The sequence below is a fragment of the Elephas maximus genome, chromosome 5 (genome assembly GCF_024166365.1).
Source record: "Elephas maximus indicus isolate mEleMax1 chromosome 5, mEleMax1 primary haplotype, whole genome shotgun sequence".
NCBI lineage: Eukaryota > Metazoa > Chordata > Mammalia > Proboscidea > Elephantidae > Elephas > Elephas maximus.
Window position 1 is genome coordinate 83,097,062 of NC_064823.1, and position 22,916 is coordinate 83,119,977.

At 38.2% G+C, this 22,916-nt stretch overlaps 1 protein-coding gene across 1 annotated transcript; it reads right to left on the bottom strand.

The window, feature by feature from the left end:
- Window positions 1-2,120: 2,120 nt before the first annotated feature.
- On the bottom strand, window positions 2,121-11,529 carry AREG (amphiregulin). Its single transcript, XM_049887099.1, has 6 exons — window positions 11,240-11,529; window positions 9,952-10,188; window positions 6,991-7,189; window positions 6,074-6,229; window positions 4,058-4,166; window positions 2,121-2,273 (listed from the first exon to the last, which is right to left on the bottom strand). Exons 1-5 carry the CDS (start codon window positions 11,304-11,306, stop codon window positions 4,076-4,078), a joined length of 750 nt encoding a protein of 249 aa, XP_049743056.1. The 5' UTR covers window positions 11,307-11,529; the 3' UTR covers window positions 2,121-2,273; window positions 4,058-4,075.
- Window positions 11,530-22,916: the final 11,387 nt, after the last annotated feature.

Below are 22,916 nucleotides of genomic sequence, written 5' to 3' on the forward strand. Positions count from 1 at the left end.
TGCTCTTCACCACATTGCTCCTGTCTCTCTTTCAAGGATAATTTCAGGTAGCATCTTTCCAAGAAGTCTTCCCTGGCTCATTCAGGCAGGTCTCAGTGCCTCCCTGGCCCACATCTCATAGTTATTTACTGCATGCAGTGACAAAACATATCCACCCCCTCCCCTAACTAGGTGGGGAGTGCCTTGAAGTAGGGACTTTTCTGTCTTGTATTCGTGGCTCTACATTTGAATTAGGAGCCCTGGTGGTGCAGTGGGTAAGTCCTGGGCTGCTAACCAAAAGGTCAGTGGTACAAACCCACCAGCTGCTCCATGTGAGAAAGATGTGGCAGCAGTCTGTGTCCATAAAGATTTACTGCCCTGGAAACCCTATGGGGCAGTTCTACTCTGTCCTATAGTATAACTATGAGTTGGAATTGACTCGATGGCAATGGGATTCTTGAGTTAGCTACAATAACTGTTTGGTGTATGAGATTGAGGAAAATGTGTAAAGGTGTTCAAGAGGAGGTGAATTAGTGGTCCTCAGTGCTGGCTACATCTAGGGATCTTTAAAACAAAAAAGTATGCCAAGGAACCACCCTAAAAAAACAAACCCATTGCTGTGAAGTCGATTCCAACTCACAGCAACCTATAGGATAGAGTAGAACAGCTCCGTAGGTTTTCCAAAGAGAGCCTGGTAAATTCAAACTGCCGACCTTTTGGTTAGCAGCCAAACTCTTGATCACTACACCACCAGGGTTTCCAAGGAATTGGGAATCATGGAGTTAGATAATCACTGGACAAGAAATTGGTGAATGGTGCACCAGAGAAAGTTGCAAGTGTTCATGCTTAAGGCACCTTTCAATCTAAAGTTCTATGAGGTTATTAGTCACATTATGCTTACACATTAATAAGGTTGTTTTATTTATTTATTTTTGTATACAGGCAACTTCGTACATTAGCCTGAAACCAGGCTGTGAGTTACCCTATAACATCAATGTTCTTGAAAACATGCCCACCTCAAATATACACATATTTGTTAAAATACTGTAAGAAAATATTAGCAAGGGGAGGAAGGGAGAAGTGGGTTTTAGGTGCCACATACATTCAATGTCATATTAGGGAAAGCAGCTTTAAATCTAAATGCTTCCTGGTTCTCTTGAAATGTTGATTTTAAATATTCAAACTTATTTTTGTCTTCTTGTCTGTGGTGATTATGGGGATGGGTAATAGGTTTATTTTCTAATATCTGAGTGTCCTGGTACAGAGACACCTTGCTTTTAGATGCCTTCATAATTAACAGAACTTGGAATAAGTTCTAGGAGCCCTGATGGCACAGTGGTTAAGCACTCGGCTGCTAACTGAAAGGTCGGTGTTTCAAACCCACCAGCTGCTCCATGGGAGAAAGATGTGGCAGTCGGTTCTCTAAAGCTCACAGCTTGGAAACCCTATGGGGCAGTTCTACTCTGTCTTAGAGGGTCACTATGAATCAGAATCAACTCAATGGCAACGAATTTCGTTTTGGGTTTTTTTGGTATAAGTTCTACGTGGAATAAGAGCCACTGGTTTGGGATATTAGTTTTTGTGGGAAAACTAAGTGACTCTGGAGTCCCTAAACCAAAAACCAAACCTGTTGCTGTCGAGTTGATCATGACTGGGTGGCCCAAATGGTTAATGTCCTCAGCTGCAAACTAAAAGGTTGGAGGTTTGAGTCTATCCAGAGGTGCCTCAGAAGAAAGCCCTGGCAATTTACTTCTGAAAAATGAGCCCCTGAAAATCCTATGCAGCACAGTTCTACTCAGGCCCACGAGGGATCACCACGAGTCAGAATCGGCACCACCACACCTGTTTTTTTAAATGACTTTAGCTTCTAATCTTCCCATCAACAGTACTTTGTAAGAAAAGGAATCAATTTTCAAAATCAACGTGAAGGCAGTGAAAAAAAAAAAAGGAGGAAATCCTTTTTGTATGATGTGCCAAGTTTTAGGAGAAACACTCTAGAGTTTTGCAATCCCAAAACTAATATTCAAACTCTCAAACTGTGTTTGATTAAAAAAGTTTAATGCACTGTAAAATAAATACACTTCCATTAAATATTAAATAAATTATTTACAACTTGAAAAAATACTTTTTCTCTCCATGCATCTTTATGTACAGAAATAAGACTTAGCATAAAAAGTGACAATTGAAAGTTGAAAGCCATCAGAACAAAAATGTTCCATTTTCTCATGATCCACTGAAAAGAGGAACCAACTCTGTTCATGGTTCTGACTTGGTAGTGACTCCAATATGACCTCCTGTTAGAAAATAAAATACAGTGTTAGTAACACACTTAATTCCAACCTCACTTTACGAGAATTTCAAATAATAATCAGGGCTCAAAATTTCTGCCATTTTTTTTTTCTACGCGTTCTTATGGAAAATGTTAAGAGCTTTTCAGGGACAAACTATCACTTTGAATGCCTCTTTCATACCTACGTTGGTTATATGCCTACTTAGGTAGAAGGCTGTGTATGCTCAAACCCATTGATCAAATTCTGCTTAATAAAAAAAGCAACAATAGTCACGAGAGAGAACTTTCCTACCCAAACTCATGCAGTGGACATAATTAAAAACAAAGATTAAGTGTCTCAGAGTATTTATAATGCACTTTAATTTAGGATAATTAGTACCCAGGGCATAATAATAGTAGCTACCAGATAATAGGCAGCCACTACAGGCCAGCACAGCATATTCTTTTTCCTAAAATCATTCTGGGACATACTTTGAAAAGTCTCAATTACACTAAGTCACCAAAAATCTACCCTTATCATTCCAGTGGTCTTAGCTTCAGCACATTAAGCCAGTTAATTAATAAATTTTGATGTAATAAATACAGAGTATATTGGCATGGATAATTATCCATTTAAAATTACCGAGCTAGTTCTTTAATAGGCTCAGGACATAAGATCTGCACTTAACCAGTGCTGAAGGTAGTGGTTCTCCAAACCTGGCTGCAAGACCACATACAGCAGAAAGAGCTGGATTGTTCATTAAAAATAAAAACCGTGATTCAGTTGATTTAGGTTTGGGCATAGAAGTATGTATGTGTAATTAACAAGCATCACGAGTATTTCTTACACTCAGTAACTTTAGAAAAACAATGATTTAAGGATGTGGCATCTTCTTTCCTGCCTGTCCGAGGAAATCAAGTTCTTTTTTATGACCAACTTGAAGTGTGTCCTTGATCTCCTGAGCTCCCTGTTCCTCTGGGAGTTGTTTTCTTCATTAGCTCTTCACTTTTCCATTCAATGAAAAACCCTTCTCCTTACCTTCTTGCCTTCTAGCTACTACATCCTTAGCTTCCCGTCTTAGCAAACAAATAAATAAGCAAATATATTCTTACCTTGCTATATTTCAAATTTGTACCCCCATCTCTTTCTGCTCCTTCTCTTTGAAAGGCTATCAACCTGCTGTCTCCACTTCCTCACATTTAAGTGCTATCTCCCTGACTCTGGCTGCCCACCAGTGTGAGCTCAACCTCTCTTTACAATCTTATCTCCCCTAATACCCATTCCAACTAGGCCATTTATACCAATTCTTAAAACAATCAATTCTCTCTTACAGTATTAACTTTCATCTTTCATCATAATTCCAGGTTCTAATCTCATCAGTCCTTGAAGGCCCACTTCAAGTGCCACCCTGTTTACACATCCTTTCCTGCTCACTTTCTGGATTCCTTCTCTCCTCCATTAGAAACTCTTCATAATCCATTGGTTTCATTCTTATGACATTTATGTCATCTCCCCTAGTATTCTGGCCCTTTGTGTCTTATTTTTCCATCTACTAGACACTTAGCTCCTTGAATACAAGATTTGTTTCCTCTTCATCTTTAAATCTCTTATATTCTTGATTGAGCACATAGTCCATTCTTTGTCATGAACTCTATCTCATGCTAAAAAAGTAGCACTTTACTATAACCATTATTCATAGTGCATTCATAATTAAGAACATCTACTGTCTTCATTTCTCTTGATAACAGGTGTTTATCTTGTCCAAAATTATAGGATATGATCTAAAGATATCTTTTTAAAAAGCTAACCTGTGATGTTATATTCAGTTATACAATGGTATGTGCATTATTTTCTTGTCGAAGTTTCTTTGTTTCTTCTGATTCTCCTTCATATTCTCTGAAGTATCGTTTTCGAAGCCTTTAAAGAAAAAAGCGTTACCTAGTTATAAAGACATTAACATGTTTTTAAGGAGATGTTTAAGTTGACTTTAATATTTCCAAAGGAATAAGATTTAAATACATATGTCTTGAGAAACAAACTTTCAAAAGGCATTGAACACATCAAAGAAAAATTTTTTTTGTATAGAAATTAGTACAGTTGTCATGTATAGCTGGAAGAAGAAGCAGATGGTATAGTTTATCACAGGAAGAGTTCATGCTTCCACAAACTAACTTAGACGGTTAGATTTCATCTTTAAACAGTCTTACAAAACAAGTTGGCTTTTATTTATTTCTAAATGTAATAAACATTTCCTTATAGTTTTACTTATTGTCACTTTCTATTAAAAAACACAATGGTTTATAAGTTTCTCGGGATTGTACAAGTAATTCTAATTCTAGTTAGTCTTTATTTAATCCATCTGTCAGATACTATCATGTAAATCATAGATACTTTTTCCTTTGTTGTGACCTCTGGGGGGGAAACTCACCTCCGTTATGAAAGAACAGCAATTGTGGTTTCAGCTTAGTGTTTGTTATGTATTTCAAATACAAGGAGAACATGGTTTTACCAATGCCACCGTGACAACATTTTTCCATGCTTTTCCAAAGTAGTATTAAAAATTTCAACTCAAATAATTATAACTTTTAATAATAATTATTGCAAAACATTTTCCTTAGCTGGTAATTTTTTTCTTTTACCTTTTTATATCAAATAACTATGGTTTGTCTGAGGGTATCTTTCCTAAACACATTTGCTTATATGCCTTGAAGCACTAAAAGACCAGACTAAGTTCTAGAGTGTACAAAACAAATGTATACCAAATAACAAACTTTATGTACATGATAAAAGTTTTTTTGTATGCATCATTTTATCATTGTATGATCTGCACATGAATTAACAGTAAACAATGGCAGAAGAATAACCCCACTTCCTGAACAACGGCAAGAATGGTAGATTATGTACACAATCCAGTTGTTACAGCAATTTACTAAGACCTAAAATTAGAATAATGAGGCCATTGCTTTTCCCAAGCTCTAGTAGCACATGAGTCATCATGGAGACATTCATACCCTCCCCCAGCTTCCCTTATTCAGTGACTTCTATTTGATAGACAATGCCATTCTCAGCTACCCATCAGTGTCTACTACCTGGAAGAGTCTGGTTCCAACACTCATTGGTCATGAAGTAAAAAATGTGATCTGTTATTGTAAGCACAGGAAGACATCCTGGAGTAGAACAGGAACAGAACTGTTCCTGTTCCCACACCATGCCATGTGGGAGAAATTTTTTTTTTAAGAATTGAGTTCCCATAGTATTGTATTTGACAATAACACAATAGGTGTGAGCTCTAAGCAAATTGGCACCATGCTATGAAATTCCTAATTTAGGGTTTTGCATTCTAATGCGAACAGGAGGCATAACTTCTGGCTGTTGGTTTGAAGTTCTTTGTAATTTTTAGTACCAAAGCAGTTATCTCTGACAATCTATTATGAACCAAGTCTTAATTAGCTTCCATCACTAGGAGGCTTGCTTAAGCTTAAGATATTCACAGAAGCTGCCAACGCTTTCTGAGATTCAGAAGTAGCCATCAGTAGAAATATGAAATGAAACAAAACATTCACTTAAAGTCAAAAAAAAAATTTCTACATCTTCTGAAAAAGGACTGCACATACTAAGTTCCAACAGAGGTCAAAATATTATTTTAAATTTTGACCATATTTTGTGATCTTTGTCAATAAAGTGTAGAGATATAAACCAAAGACCATGTGCCACCAATAGAATAATTCATCTTAAATATGATAGCAGACTGTGATAGAAATACTGAAAAAAAGTTAACCTGGCATTATCTGACCAGGAATTTAAAAAAATATTTCCATACTTACTGGTTTGTAATGACCACAACAACAGCTGTGAGGCTCACGGCAGAGACAAAGGCAACTATGGCTGCTAAAGCGATTTTTGATAAGTCATTGTCAACCATTCTTTGAGTCTTCATAGTCTTTTCCCCACATCGCTCACCAAAGTAATCCTGATGACACCTGCAAACAACCCACATTTAAAAATTATAATCACTAGAAACATTCCATTTATTTTAGGTTTACTTTCCAAGTTATAAACAGCCATTTAATTCTAACATTTAAAAAAAAAAGTCATGCCCTATATTTTCATTACAAAATCATGAGACATGGAATGCATTCTAGCCAAAGATCTATTAGTGTAAGAGTAAGTTGAGATTAGTGTGGGTGTGATAGTCCAGGAAGACACACCTTTTAACTCTTTGTGCTTTTTTTTTATGACTACCTGATGAGTCCAGTGACTTGTTATACAGTGAATAAACTCCTCTATCATTTAATGTGCTAGCAGCTTTGGGGGGGGTTGGATGTGAGCACAACATGAAAGATTATGTAAAAAGTACCTTTAGGTAACTTTATAAAAGAGTTTCATACCTAGTATTGTTTTTTTTGAAATAAAAAAACTTCATACATAGTTTACCAGGGGCAACCAAACTATAATATAGCCCACAGTTCACATCTGGCCATTTGTCAGTTTTTGTTTTTGTTTTTATTTTTAATGGCCTATAAGCTACGAATGAATTTTTCATTTTAAATGGTTACATTTCAGTTGGTTATAAAGATAGTAAACAATCTTGGCCTGTGAAGCCTAAAACATTTCCTACCTGGTCCTATACAAAAAGTTTGCTGATTCTTATTTTATACGATGGGAAAACAGTTTTCTGCAGTTAAGAATTTCAGACTTGGCGTTAGAAATGTAAAATTTTGTATAATTTAGGAAAACTTACTTGCATGATATTGCTTTCAGGTGCTCTATGTATTTGCATTCTCCATGAATGCAGAAATTTTGGAATTCTGCATCACATGGAGTTTTCTTTCTGTTTTTTCGATTTTTTCCGTTTTTGCCAGCCTTTTTCTTTCTTTTAGGTTTGCTTGAAGTCTGTTCACTTTCTGTTTTGTTATGGGGGGGTTTAACTACCTGTTCAACTAAAAAGACAAAATAAAATTTATTAGCAATGGTCTTCACCTTGAGTATCATTTTGGAAACAGGAGGAAAAGAAGCCACACACAGTGAGAGCTCATGAGAATAAAGGCCATCTTTGTCTCATTATTTAACACAACAGGTACACAATAAATGGTCAAAGAGAACATCAGTATTGTGTGACATTTAAATGTCTGAACCTTTTTGGTATTTTACTACCCTAGAGTGGTTTTTAGAATTGTAATACATAACAAGTTCTTGGCAATGAGCATTAATGTAATTAAATTCAAATCGAAGTTTTATGTATCATTATCCACATGATATAGATGAGGAAACAAGTTCAGTGAAGTAATTTGCCCTAGGACAAGTAGCTAGAAAATGGCAGTGTTGGGATACCAAAGCCTGTTAATTTTCCACTATGCTATGCTTTCTCTAAGAAAAGATCAATGTCATTGATTGAAATGGGACTTGGGGGCATTTATTTATTTTATTTTATTTAGTGCATCAGCTTTGTCCTCACTATCACAGTTGGGTGCTACACAGCAGGGGGCTCTTGGGTAGTTCAGATGGTTAACACACTGGGCTGCTAACTGAAAGGTTGGTGGTTCAAGTCTACCCAGAGGCACCTGAGAAGACTTTGTGATCTACTTCTGTAAAATCAGCCCTTGAAAAACCTATGGAGCATAGTTCTACTCTGATACACATAAAGTTGTCATAGGCTTAATGGCTGGTATTGGTTACTCTAAGAGAGTCTGGGGAACTGAGAGTTACACATTAGAGTTAGCCAACTTTCTCCAACTCCCAGATTACAATAGATGATAATTAACTGATATCTTCCAGGGGTTCATTTCTGTAGTCAGTCTATTTGAAAACAGGAATCCAGAAATATTTGTACTTGATGTTTCAGAAATTCATTTTAACTCATCAGATCCACAGAAACTTTTGGCCAGTCTTATAGTTACACAAGGTATAGTTCACCCACATAAAGACAGAGAAGGAGGAGTTTCCATGTGAGAGTTGTACATTTTGTTACGCTAATCCCAGAATAGGCTTATTCAAGGAAATATTTAGCAAACAGAACCCAATGAAGAGAGAAAATACCATCAGTCATAACTGTCATCCAGCACCCATTACATAGAAAGCATTAGAACATAGTAAAGATTAACAAGGAAATCAAAGATAGAACCCATCCAATTAAGGAAATGACAAATAAATATTATGAATCTTTTAGCTTGTTTTTATAATAGCATTCACCAAGGTAAAAATAGGAGCAGAGTTTAATGGATGGCTACGTGATGTTTGTACTGAAACATTCTTCTAATGATAAACAAGCACCACAAGTTAAAATAAGTCCTCTAATATAGGAAAAAAAAAGGCATTTTAAATGAACATAATTGCGCTTTATCAGATAGCCTCGAAATTACAGACAGAGATAAATAAGGCTAAAGTGTTGCGATAGACATTAACTCCATGGACATTAATTTAACAGCTTTTCAAAAGAGTGGAACCAACATTTTCACTCCATTTCAACAAGGCATTGCAGTTTGGAGCAGTAGCCATTTTCACTACTTACATTTATTTGGCCTGTTTAACTGTTAACAACATGAAGCATTTTTAAGGGGACAATTTGCAGATATCTTGGAGCTCAGTTATCACTCCTCTAAAAATAAGAATTATCATTGGGACTCTTCCCCACCTCACATGAAAGCACAAGATTACATGGAGGAAGGGAGTGAGGTAGAGGTTTCATCAAAGCTTTTCCCACCTGACACTTAGCCCAGTCACTACCCGTGTGGTACCACCTGCTCTCCCTTCACCAGGGCTGGGATCCTGATACAGTGAGGGGAGTCAAGGAGGCCAGAGTCAGGAAAGAAGAAGCCACAAGGAGGGCTTAAACTTTCATTCCCTGTCTCCATAGTGGGTGTTCCTAGGCTATTTAGATCGGATTGATTGAAGACCTTTTATGCCCTCAAACTCCAAAGTAATACGAGGGTAATGGACAATATTTATCTCTTACCTTACTACCCTCATTTTAAGCAAATGCTATTTAAAATATCTGTTAACAGCAAAAGGGGGAAACAACATGGGCCACTATTACATAACTAACATGGTATTTGGGGTTACACTGTGATTTTAGCAACATAAAATCCATGCATATATGTTCTTTCCTAATCTGTCCAGAAGGTTAATTTTATTATTACTGTCATCGTCATCATCACCAGTTTCTCAATACCTACTATTTAATGGCTAAAGTCCATTTTCTCCTGCCCCATTACTTTACTCTGGTTCCTTATTTGTGTTAAAATGCAGTTATTTGGGGAGTAGACAGAAAAGCTAAAGTATATAGGAGTGGTTGATGCGTATATGGCTCAGGAGCAGGGTCATATGGGAAAGAGCACAGTATCTGGAATCAAACAGATCGGAGTTCTAACTCCAGCTCTGCTGCTTGCTAGCTACGGGACCTCAGGCAAAACACAATCTTCTTTAAGCTTCAGTGTCCTTATCTGTCAAATGAGGACAACTTCTACTCCAACAAGTTGTTGTGTAGATTTAACAAACATAAAACATTTGGTAGAGCTCCAGATATACAGGATGTGTCCACATATAGCTCTTTCCGTCTCAGTTTATGGCTTACCCAGTGGAGCTATAATAGATGTATACACAAGAAAGCCACTAGAAAATCCAGGGAGTGGCTTTTCTTTTGATGCAGTTTTGCAGATACAAACCCACATCTCAAAGGTTACATTTTCACTTACCCTTTACTCACCTTTGACTGAATCATCTACTATATAGCCGGATATTTGTGGTTCATCGTCATACTCTTCTGAATAGTCATAGTCAGTCTCTGAGGACAGTTCGCCACCAGAAGGCATTGCACTCACTGAGGACATCTCACTTCTTGAAGTCACCATCACCTCAAGCCCACTGGCACTGTGGTCCCCAGAAAATTGTTCCCCTTTCCCAGAGTAGGTGCCTTTGTGTTCTGATCCAGCAACATAATGCCCTGGGAGAAGGAATGAGGGAGAAAAAGAAAAAGTAAAGCAGGGCGTCTTTCTCACCAGTCAACTGTGCTTAGAAGAAATGTTTATCTTCTGATATCAAAGCAGTTATTGCATATGTCCTATTGTTTGTGACTGAGTCACTTATGAAAGCAACTTCCCATTTTGCAAACAAGAAGCTCAGCTGTTTCAATTACAGAGTATCTTTTATCAAAGTTTTCTTTTCCACAGATAGTCTAAATTAATTTCCACATCAAAAGAAAAAAAAAAACTCCCAAATAAGCAAATTCATCTAATGTATTTACTTAGCAAATAACGGCTAAATATTCCTATCACTTCACATCCCAAATGCATTTGTCTTTGCTAGAATGTTATTCTGTCCCATTTTAGCAGACAGGTTCTGGATATAAATATCAAATTTTCGTAATACATCCTCACATTTTAAAAAGATTATGTATATGAGATGTAAAAGTAATATAAATCATAGCTGATAAAAAATGGTTATTATTGTTTCATTATTGTTGTTATTACATAGAGAAGAAACTGTTTATTAAGTAAGATTTGGGGCCCAGACAAAGCCTCTGCTTTATCTTTTAGCTTTCAGGAAAACAGCCTCAGAGTGGTGCTTCTAACTTCCCTCTGGGACACTGAGACCTTCTATGGAAGGTAAAATTAAAATCACTGACAGAGGAGATGGAGAATTTAGGTAGGAGGTGGCACTCTGGGTCCAGCACCTCACTCCTCCGCTCCACTTCACTTCTCTGATGCCGCGTTTCTGTAAAACGAAGGAGTTGGATCACAGGACCTCTAAGGGCTCCCTCGGCTGGACTAAAAAACGGATTCTCTCAGGCGCCCTCGTCCTGCCCTGGAACGTCTAAGACATCTCCCTTCCTCCAAGGGAGTAACCAGAGGGAGCGAGGGGCGGCATCTCTTTCCACAGGATAGAGTCCGGGGCGCCAAAGGGTGTTCCTTGAAGTAGGAGCAAGAGTCAAGAGGTGACAGCTTTCACCTGCCGTGAGCGAAGCGCCCGGCAGTTCAGAGCCAGGAGGTCCTCACCTGAGCCGAGGATCACTAATAGCAAGAGCGCCACCGGCGCCGGCAGCAGCCGCAGCGAGGTTCTCATTGGTCCCTTGGAGCGGCGCCGTCTCGGTCCCTGGGGCAACTCGGATGCGAGCTACGAGGACGAGGAAGGGAAAGAGGAGAAGGAGAAAGAGGGAGAGGAGTCGGGGAGTGTGAGATGTGCTGGAAGGCTCGCCGGGGCTCCGGGCAGTGGATGTGCGCCTTCAGTTCACCGCGGAATCTCCGGGCTCCGACTGGGGCGCAGACGCCAAGGTGTGCGAACATTCCACAGGCGCGGCCCTCACCTGGCCTTTATAGCAGCCTCGGGCAAAGCCCGGGCGGGGAGGGAGGCTGGGCCTGACGTCACAGTCGCGGCCGTGGGTGGGGACAGGCGGCCGCCCAGAAGAGGTTACTACCCCAAAACCACACACGGATGGCAAAGGCCCCGCTTCCGTTCCTCTTGAGTGGAGAGCCATTGGGAGGAAATGAAAACTAAATCCCTAGCTGGATGCGTGCAAACTGTCCACTCCATATTCGAGGGCCGGAGTGGAGTTTGGGAGCCAGTATCTGACAGTCAAAAGCCCCAAAGTTTCAAACTCCATCTGTATATACTTTGATTGAACTTAATATTAGCCAGACTTAAGAAAAAGTTCCATATTAAGATGTAAAAGTACTTTAAGGTCAAGAGCTTAGTAACGATGGCGTGGATGTCATTAACAAGGGTAAGTGAAGTGCATTAAATGACTAGAGGGTGAGCCTGAATTGAGAAGATACTTTTTTTATGATGGGCCTGTATCTCATTCACTGGTCCTTTCCCACTCGTGTCAAGTGGCCAGAAGTTCAAACCACCTCCTTCCCATTACTTTGTGTGGCCCAGGGCCCTCATCAAAGATAAATTAATCTTTATTGACCGCTTACTGTTGTTGAACCGCACTAAAAATTCTATCTACACTAAAAAAAAAAAATCTCACTCAATAATCTTGCAAAATTGGTATCATTGTTCTCACTTTACAGGAGAAATAACATCTTTAAAAAGTCAAGAAAAGAATTTTACACAGCTTCAGAAGCCAGTTGGATTTGAATTCAAGTTCATCTGACCCTAAAACCTGTACACTTAACACGGTGATAAAGGAATTTAGGGCTAAACTGACATTTGAGAAGAGAGTCTCTGAAGAGATCAACGCTTAACCTAAAGAACCAAGAAAAAAAAAAAAAAAACAAGCCCATCACTGTTCAGTGGATTCCTACTCATAATGACCCTATAGGACAGAGTAGAAGTTCCCCATAGGGTTTCCAAGGAGTGCCTGGTGAATTCAAACTGCTGACCTTTTGATTAGCAGCCGTAAGTCTTACCGACTACGCCACCAAAGTTTCCAACAACCTAAGGAAAAGAGTCCCTAACGGTAGCATATTGGCATTTGGGTGGTGTGTGAGATTATTGGGCAGTGTGTCTCTCAAATCCCAAGATAAAGAGACCAGCTTTTAGGGGCCATTTAGAACCCAGGAAGGTATTTAATCACCACAAGTAGATAAAATGAAAGAGAAGGAGTGAGCTGCTTGACTAAATTTTATATGACAACTTCAGAACTGGATTTTTCTTGACTTAGAGAAAAAAGCATTGTTCTCTCTTGTAACTGGAGATTCTTGTCTCTTCCCTGATGGTTTCAGTAAAACAGTTCTTAGGAATGTGGGCCCCAGTGCATCTGTCTTATTTCCAGGAAACTTTTTTTTAAGCTTATTTGTGGTGTAGTGGTTAAGTGCTACGGCTGCTAACCCAAAGGTTGTCAGTTCAAATCTGCCAGGTGCTCCTTGGAAACTTTATGGGGCAGTTCTACTCTGTCCTATAGGGTCGCTATGAGTCGGAATTGACTTGACGGCAGTGGGTTTTTTATGGGGGGGGGGTTATTTTTTAATGGCATATTACAGTGAGTAGGCTAAAAAATACCATGCATTTAGTAGGATGGAATAAACAGAGTTAGGAATCATGCCTTCTCTCCTATTTGACATTTGTTGGCACATTTTGTGTAAGCCACCAGTTTTGCTTTATTAAGGGGTGGGGGCAGTAAAAAACCAAACCCATTGCTGTTAAGTCGATTCCGACTCATGGTGACCTTATAGGACGCAGTAGATCTGCCCATAGAGTTTCCAAGGTGGTGGATTTCAATGGCTGAACCTTTTGATTAGCAGCAGAGCTCTTAATCACTGCACCACCAGGGCTCCAGGGGGCAGCAAGGAGGGAGATCAAACTATGAATACGACCAGGTCCCTACTCTCCAAGAACTCATAGTGTGGTGCGGGCCAGATACATAGATAAGTATTCCGAGATGTCAGAGGATAAGAAAGGTTCATAGCGCTATGGGAAAAGGAGGCACAGTTTAATTTTGCCTGTGAGTATCCTGGAAGGCTTTCTGGAAGGAAGGGAGGCCCGGGAAATGCCTTACAGCAGGGTGTGGAAAGTAAGGCTGGAAAGGTGACAACGCCCATTCCCATGTAGGGTCCTGCATTGTCATCTTTTTTGGTGGATGAGGCGATTGTGATTCAGAAAGATTCAGAGACCTGCTGGCAAATTTCAAAAAATAGTGATGAAGATTTCATGTGAACTTCAGGCACTGTTGCACCTTTGTTCTGTAGGTTTTTGTCCTAGCTGTCTTCTTCCAGTTTTTCTTTCTTCTTTCTTTTTATTGAGGTGAATGAAAGTTGTGCTCATCTGTCATCGAGAACGTTTCACTTTCTGTTAGAAGTAAAAGCAGGATCTTTAAAATTGGAAACTGCCTAGTCTTTTTTCAGTTGGAAATGTGGAGCGAGGTGATTTATGTTGATGTGGTGCTTAACATAGCATCAGGGAGGCAAAGTAGCTTAATGCTTGGAATGAGCGGAATGAGCTTTACATTCAAACCAACCTGTGTTTTCATATGCAAATTCCACCACCTACTAAGTTACTTAGTATTTGAAAGGCTCAGATTCCTCATCTGAAAATAAAAATAAAGGTGCTTATCTGCTGTTAGGCAGATCAAATGAGATAAGATACATAAAAACAAGTAAACAAGTGGCACCACTCCTAGTATATGGCAAATAATAAATGTTAACTCTTATTATTAACTTTGACATTATGATAGCTACACTGCGTTAATCACGTCGGAGAATGAAGTAACTCTCATAAACAGAGCTTCTCACAGAATAAGTGAAGTGAACCTCTTCAATATTTTCAAGCCATGAACTTTGTACCTACTTCCAATTAAGACTAACCATTCTGAGCATTTTATGGTGCATCATAGAGTGACACCAGGCATCATCATAATTGCATCACAATTTAGTACCCTTGATGTGTCACGCCATTCTGAAATCCGTGCACAGGTAGGAAACCAACCCCGTGTAAATGTGAGAGTCTTTGCATTCTGCATACTAGGCTGAGTGAAAGACGAATTCAAGAAATTCGAGTGGCCACCCTTCTTTGTCCCAATGAATTGATGGTTTCCTCACCGACCTATGAGGTTAGGGCAGCCCTAGGGCAAATGCTCCTAACCTACCATTCATTTTGGTGCCGACTCTCTGAATCCTGGTCATAATTTATGTGTAGACCCAGTACAACCCAGTGCCATCGAATGTAGAGTGAAAAAAAATGCCCTTTGATTCTGCTAAAATGTGTGCTATAGAACCACATGCACAATTATGTAATTGTTCACAAAATTGATCCTGGTTTTTAATCTTTTTTTTTAAGTGCTTTAGGTGACAGTTCACAGAGCAAATTAGCTTTTCATTAAACAATTACTACAATATTGTTTTGTGACATTTGTTGCCAGCTCCGTGATGTGTCAAAGCTCTCCCCTTCTTGACCCTGTTTCCCAATGGTTTCCTGTCCCCTCCTGCCTTCTCGTCCTTGGCCCTGGGCTGCTGTGCCCATTTAGTCTTGTATATATGGTGGAGCTACAGGTGTTATTGTTTGTTTTATTGGGCTTAAAGGTGAACCTCAGGAGTGACTTCAGTACTGACTTGAAAGGGTGTCCAAGGGCTATATTCTTGGGGTTTCTCTAATCTCTGTCAGGTCAGGAAGTCTGGTCTTTTGTGTGTGTGTGTGTGAGTTAAGGTTTTGTTCTACATTTTTATCCAGCTCTGTTCAGGACCCTCTACTGTGATTCCTGTCAGAGCAGTCCGTGGTTGTAGCCAGGCACATCTAGTTGTGCTGAACTCAGTCTAGTGGAGGCTGTGGTAGTTGTGGTCCATTAAAAAAAAAAAAATTTCCTTGAATTTTTACAAATAGTACCAGGATCTGAATGAGGATTATACCATGGTCATTTTTATGAGTCAACACACAAACCCCCAAGCCAAAATTAAGAAATTCTTCAATGTATAAGTAACATTTTCTGTATTATTAATGGAAACTCTGGTGATGTAGTGGCTAAGAGCTATAGCTGCTAACCAAAAGGCAGGCAGTTTGAATCTACCAGGAGCTCCTTAGAAACCCTATGGGTAGTTCTCCTCTGTACTATAGGGTAGCTATGAGTCAGAATCTACTCAACAGCAATGGGTTTGTTTTGTTTTGTTTTTAATATATGTTATTGATAAATACATTAGCACCATTTAGATGTCTATAATTATCTACTTTCACCTTGAAATTTATCTATGCTACAGAATATATGGAACCCTGGTGATGCAGTATTTAAGAGCTCAGCTGCTAACCAAAAGGTTGGCAGTCCAAATCCACCAGCTGCCCCTTGGAAACCCCATGGGGCAGTTCTACTCCCTGTGGGGTCGATATGAGTCAGAATTGATTCAAGGGCAATGTATTGTTTTGTTTTGTTTTGTTTTAATTAATATGATATATAGCTTCTAGTTCCTTCAAAAAGAGACCCTTAACCGAACTTCATTGCTGTATGTAATCAGTTAGGTTAAACTAAGGAAGACAGCCAAATTAGTGAGAGAATAACAGAAATAGAAAGTAAGTGTATTGGGGAGTGGGGAGACCTGGAATGACACTTACTCCTACTCTTCCTATGAATGTTTTACATAATAAAGAATGAAGTACTTTACATTCTAGTAAAGTCAAATTACTTGCTCTTTATAGCCTCACCATCCTGGCTTTTGCAGAACAAGGACTGGCAGGTAGGCCTGGAGGCAAGTGATGATTTGTTTCAATAGAAACTAAGAAAATGTAATATACAATTAAATAAATTTATACTAAAGAGAGACTCCTCAGAGTATTTCATTTATTCATCAACTATGGTTTGAGAACAAGGTACTATTCTAGGCACTGAGGATAAAGCTTTGAATAGGCATCATGTTCTTGTTTTGAGAACCTTAAAGGGGCAATGTGGTTCAGTGGCAGAGTACTTACCTCCCTCCCAAATATTATACAATGACCAGTATTTTCATAGTTACCAAGTTCTTCAGTTTGCCCTTCTATTACTTAAGGATTGACAACATAGTCATACCTCTAAGAATTACATAATCCTATTTGTTAATCCATTGTTGATGAATTCCTGCTATGAGCTGAAATATTTTAAATGCTCAGGCTTTTTTTTTTTTTTAGTAAAACAAAGGTATACTGCCTATTGATTTTGCTGAATTTTCCTATGAATACAATAGACTTGTTTCAAAGTTCAATGATATTAAAAGTTTTGTGATTTCATAACTGAAGAATTTACTAATTTGTTGTATAAACCATTCTTAGCATTCTGTCCTAAACAGAAAAAGGAAAAAAAAATTTTTTTTTTAAACAGAGACAGGTTAAATCAGAAAGGACCTGCCCCTTGTGTGTCATACTGCCCAAAGCTTTCTGAATGTGTGTTCTGGAGTTATGAGTCAGAATAAGAAAAGTTATGTATTAATATGAAAAAATGTAGACATATTTAGAATTGGTAGGATAAATTTGAAATATACTTATAAATGTTATTACAACCATCAAGTATGTTTCTAGCATTCTTCCTTAAATCAGTAATTTTGTCTTAAACCAGGATTTACATCATTCCAAATGTTTTTGTTACTGAAAATAGATGTAAGTAATTTCATTCCTAGATTTCTTTCCTTCCTGAAAAATTTCAAAAATAATTATTTTTGGTCACTTCTCAAGATATCAAGTATTTCACTAAAAAATATTTCAACAACAAATTGCTGGATAACCCTGGGATTATCAAGCACTATCTTGCATTAATATAAGAAAATATTTGACTTTTCTAACAGTACATTTGGTCTGAGCTAGTCTGGGTACAATGGTGATGGGGGTACTCATTAAAAGATGGGAAATTTTTTCAAAGGTTTGGAAATATAAATTTGATCAAGTGTTTTCATTTTAATAATGGTATCTATTAAAATTCTTTAATAATTTAAAGAATTACAGATTTTTAATAGATGTTTACTGAAACAGGAAAAAAGGCATAAGTCAGAAATTCTGATAATATGTTTTGCCTAAAATAATATCTCTGGAAAAGTCACACAGTTTGCATTTTTAATATCTATTTTAACCACAGGTAGCTAAGTACATAAATTCTATGGGGCAGTTCTACTCTGTCCTATAGGGTTGCTATGAGTTGAAATCGACTCGACGGCACTGGGTTTCACTGGGGTTAGCTAAGTACATACTAACTGACAAAAATCCTGTGTTAGATTTTGTGTTTCTAAATCTGACCATTTCTATTTAGATATTTGGAGATATGCCTGTGCTAATTTATAAGATATGCTTCATTTTTATTTTCCTTACAATAGTACTATCTGCACAAAATAAATTTTGAATGAGATTTTCCTGAGAAAAATTAAAGTGTATTTTTATTTTTACATTCATGGACTTTTTCGGCGGGAACATATACGTGCACACAACACACGCACATGAGGAAAGAGAAAAGGTTAGTATAAGAGCAGATCTACATTTTTTGAAATCATTTTTTTTTAATTATTTATTGTGCTTTAGGTGAAAGTTCACAAATCAAGTCAGTCCCTCATACAAAAAACCATACACACCCCACCATGCACTCCCAGCTGCTCTCTACTTAATGAGGCAGCACATTCCTCCACCCTACCCTGTATTCCCCGTGTCCATTCAGCCAGCTCCAGTCCCCCTCTTCCTTCTCATCTACACCAGGCAGGAATCACCCACATAGTCTCATGTGTCCACTTGAGCCACAAAGTTCACTCCTGACCAGCATCATTGTCTATCTTATAGTCCAGGTTAATCCCTGTCTGTAGAGTTGGCTTCAGAAATGGTTCCAATCTTGGGCCAGCAAAGAGTCTGGGGACCATAACCATCAGGGTCCCTCTGGTCTCAGTCAGACCCTGGTCTTTCTTTGAGAATTTAAGATCGGTATCCCACTGTCCTCCTGCTCCATTAGGGATTCTCTGTTGTGTTTTCTGTCAGGGCAGTAATCGGTGGTAGCTGGGCACCATCTAGTTCTTCTAGTCTCAGACTGATGGAGGCTCTGGTTTATGTGGCCCTTTCTGTCTCTTGGGCTCATATTTACCTTGTGTCACTGGTGTTCTTCATTCTGCTTTGCTCCAGGTAGGTTAAGCCCAATTTATGCGTCATAGATGGCCTCTTGCTAAAGTTTAAGATCCCGGACGCCTCTCATGAAAGTGGAATGCAGAAAGTTTTCTTAATATATTTTGTTATGCCAGTTTTTTTTAGTTGACCTAGACGTCCCCTGAAACCATGGTTCCCAGACCCCCGTCCCTGCTACTCTGGCCTTCAAAGCTTTTGGTTTTGTTCAGGAAACTTCTTTGCTTTCAGTTTAGTCCAGTTGTACTGACTATTCCTGCATTATGTGTTGCCCTTCCCTTGACCAAAAAAAAAAAAAAAAAATCCTTGCCTACTATCTAGTTAGTGAATATCCCTCTCACTACCTCCCCACCCCTGTAACCATCAAAGAATATTTTCTTTTGTGTTTAAACTTTATCTAGATCTCTTATAATAGTGGTCTCATACAGTATTTGTCCTTTTGCAGCTGACTAATTTCACTCAGCATAATGCCTTCCAGATTCCTCCATGTTATAAAATGTTTCACAGATTCATCGTTGTTCTTAATCATTGCGCAGTATTCCGTTGTGTGAATGTACCGTAATTTATTTGTCCATTCATCCATTGATGGGCACCTTGGTTGCTTCCATCTTTTTGCTATTGTAAACAGCATTGCAATGAACATGGGTGTGCATATACATGTTCGTGTGAAGGCTCATTTCTTTAGGGTATAAAAAATCAGTTATTTTTAAGAGTAAAAAAGTGAAAGTTAAACAGATGTATATTTATTGACATTAAGGAAATGTAGGGTACTTGTTATGTAAAAATGAAGTTCTTTTAGTAATATATTTACAAATATTTGTGTGCATATAAAAAATAAAAAAATAAAATTTTTTTTTTTTTTTTTTTTGTATCCAAAAAACCAAACTCATTGCCATCGAGTCAATTCCAACTCATAGCAACACCATAAGACAGAGTAGAACTGTTTCCAAAGAGCACCTGGTGGGTTCGAACTTCCAACCTTTTGGTTAGCAGCCAGACTCTTAACCACTGCACCACCAGGGTTTCCTATATCTATACAGGTAGGTAGATAGACACGAATAAAAAAAATTCTACAGAATATATACAAAAATGTTAACAATTTTTGGGGGGGTGAGAAATTCTTCATCTGTATTTCCTAATATGTGTCCAAAGATAATAATAACAATGTCTAAATCATAAGGTTCTAGTGAAGTTCAACTCTGATAATACATGTAAAATACTTAGAACAGGCTCTGGCCTTACAGAATTACTCCAAATATCTTAAGTTTTTTGTTATTATTGATATTGAGATCGGTGGAGGAAGCAGTAGATGTTCCAATTAAAATTTTTCCAATTCTTATTTGTAGAATGAGATAAATAAGTGAATACTGTTATAGCTGATTCCATAACTTTGTAGATAAGTCTGTAAAAATTCAAAACTTTTTCAGAATGATGAAGGTAACAAGAGTAAGCCCTGTCATTAAGGTTTTGTTTTGAAAAACATGCATTTCTGACTAGAAAGACATGACAGTTTCAGAATACATTTTTAAAATATCTTAAACTCTATACAGAAGATTCCTGTCTCACCTTCTTACCTTTTTTGCAGCTGTGTGATATTTCCCTAGTGTATGATGTCACCATACCATAATTTGATACAAAATCACACCCTTTGGCTATGAATACATTGTTCGATAGTGAAATTTCTTTTTCACCATAAACTAGTTCGATTGACACCAAAATAAAAATGAGAGCTATTTTTTGAAATACTAATTCCAAAACAAAAAAAACAAATTGTTACTGTCAAGCCACTTCGGATTCATGGAGACCCCATGTGTTAAAAGAGTAGAACTGCCCCACAGGGTTTTCTTGGCTGTAATCTTTACAAGGCACATCACCAGTACTCTATTCTGTGGTGTTGCTGGGTGGGTTGGAAGTGCCAACCTTTGGGTTAGTACTCAGTGCACACGAGTTGCACCACCAGGGACCTTCCAATATTAATTACATATCAATAATTATGCCATAAACTCTACCCGATATCTATTCTTGGAAACCCTGGTGGCGTAGTGGTTAAGTGCTACGGCTCTTAACCAAGAGGTTGCAGTTCAAACCCACGAGGCGCTCCTTGGAAACTCTACGGGGCAGTTCTACTCTGTCCGATAGGGTCGCTATAAGTCGGAATCGACTCAACGGCAGTGGGTTTGGTTGGTTTGGTAATATGTATTCTCGGCTCTATCCTTAGTAAGAAAAGCCTGATTTTATTCAGGCTGGCAGTGTGCCCAGCTAAAAGATAACATTCCCCAGTCCTCCTTGAAGCTAAGGATGGTCATGTGACTAAATTCTGCCAGTGAGGTCCAGTGAGTTGTAAGCAATAATGATGTGTGAGATTTCCTGGAAGGCTTCTTGAAGGGAACTAATGATGGTGGGAGACATACTCCTATTGTCCTTCTCCCTTTACTCACTCCAGTTCCCTGGAATATGGACACTTGGCAATATCTCCAGAACTTATAGTGGACCCAGAATTGACCCTGGGTCCAGAAGACATGTGCTAAGTTGATAAAAGAGAAAGAGCCCTAACACAAAAATTAAAGATACAAGGGAAAGATTAGTTCAAAGGACTAGTGGACCACAACTGCCACAGCTTCCGCCAGACTTGAGTCCAGTCCAACTAGAAGGTGCCCTGCTATCACCACTGACTGCGTTGACAGGGATTACGATAGACGGTCCCGGACAGAGATGGAGAAAAACATAGAACAAAATTCTAGTTCACAAAAAAAGACCAGACTTACTGGCCTGACAGACACTGAAGAAACCCCGAGAGTATGGCCCCTGGACACTCTTTTAGCTTAGTAGTGAAGTCACTCCTGAAGTTCACCGTGCATCCAAAGATTAGACAGGCCCATTTGACAAGTCCGTAAAATGAAAAGAGACTAAAGGGGCACACCAGCCCAGGGACAAGGACTAGAAGGCAGGAGGGGACAAGAAAGCTGGTAATAGGGAACCCAAGGTCAAGAAGGGAGAGTGTTGACATGTTTTGGGATTGTTAACCAATGTCATAAAACAATATGTGTACCAACTGTTTAATGAGAAGCTAGTTTTTCTGTATACCTTCATCTAAAGTACAATTAAAAAGAAAGAAAGAGCCCTAACCCCTGACTTGGAGCTGCCATACCAGCCCTGTACTCTCTGTGTCCAGGCTTCTTTTACAGAACAGAGAAAAACTTCTATCTTGTTTAAACCACTGATACTTTAGCTTTTCTGATATATACAGCAAAATACATACCTGATTAAGGACTTACATACAAAATGTATAAAGAACTCTTTAAACTCAATAACAAAAAACAAACCAATTTTTCTAAAAAAGGGAAAAATATCTGAACAGACTCTTCATAAAAAATACAGAGATGACACATAAGCATATGAAAAGATGATCAACATCGTACATCACTAGAGAATTTCAAATTAAAACAACAATGAAATACCCTTATATGCCTATTAGAATGGCTAAAATCCAAAACCCTGAGAATACCAAAAGTTGGCAAGGATGTGGAACAACAGATGCTCTAAGTCCTTGTTGGTGGGATTTAGTTAATAATAATGTATCAGTAGTGGTTCATCTATTGTAACAAATGTACCAAATTAATGCAAGATGTTAATAATAGAGGAAACTGTGGCAAGGGAGGGGAGAAGAAGTATATGGAAATTCTCTGTACTAAATGCTCATTTTTTCCTGCAAATCAAAGCCTCTTCTAAAAAAATAAAGCCTGTTAATTAAAAAATATTAAAACACACTCATAATTTGCTATTAATTCAGAAACTATTAGTTTGAGTATATGTTCCAATTATAATAAGAGGTACCTCTGACTGGAAAACAAGTTCCCTTAAATTGTGAACGTTCTCATGTAATTTAGATAATATTTATTGAGGTTTTACTGTGTGCTAAGCATTTTGTAGATTTGATACTCATAAAACCCTGTAAGGCAGGTATTATCATCCCCATGTAATAGATAGGGAATATGAGGTTTTGAATAATTTGCTGGAGGTCACACATTTGTTGAATAGAGGTAGGATTTAAACCCATGTCTCTTTAGCCCAATGTTCATGCATTTAATCACTATGCTTAGATGCTTACATATAATGACTAGGCATGGAGTAGGTGCTCAGCAGGTGTTTTTAAAATGGAAACAAATTGCTTAATAAACTGAAATACTTATA

Excerpts from the sequence above, each read along its gene's own strand:
- AREG (XM_049887099.1), bottom strand. The coding sequence starts at position 11,306 with ATGAGAACCTCGCTGCGGCTGCTGCCGGCGCCGGTGGCGCTCTTGCTA. Across the intron at positions 10,189-11,239 it reads ATTAGTGATCCTCGGCTCAG|GGCATTATGTTGCTGGATCA; the intron begins GTGAGGACCTCC and ends TCCTTCTCCCAG. Across the intron at positions 7,190-9,951 it reads AGTAGATGATTCAGTCAAAG|TTGAACAGGTAGTTAAACCC; the intron begins GTGAGTAAAGGG and ends TTGTCTTTTTAG.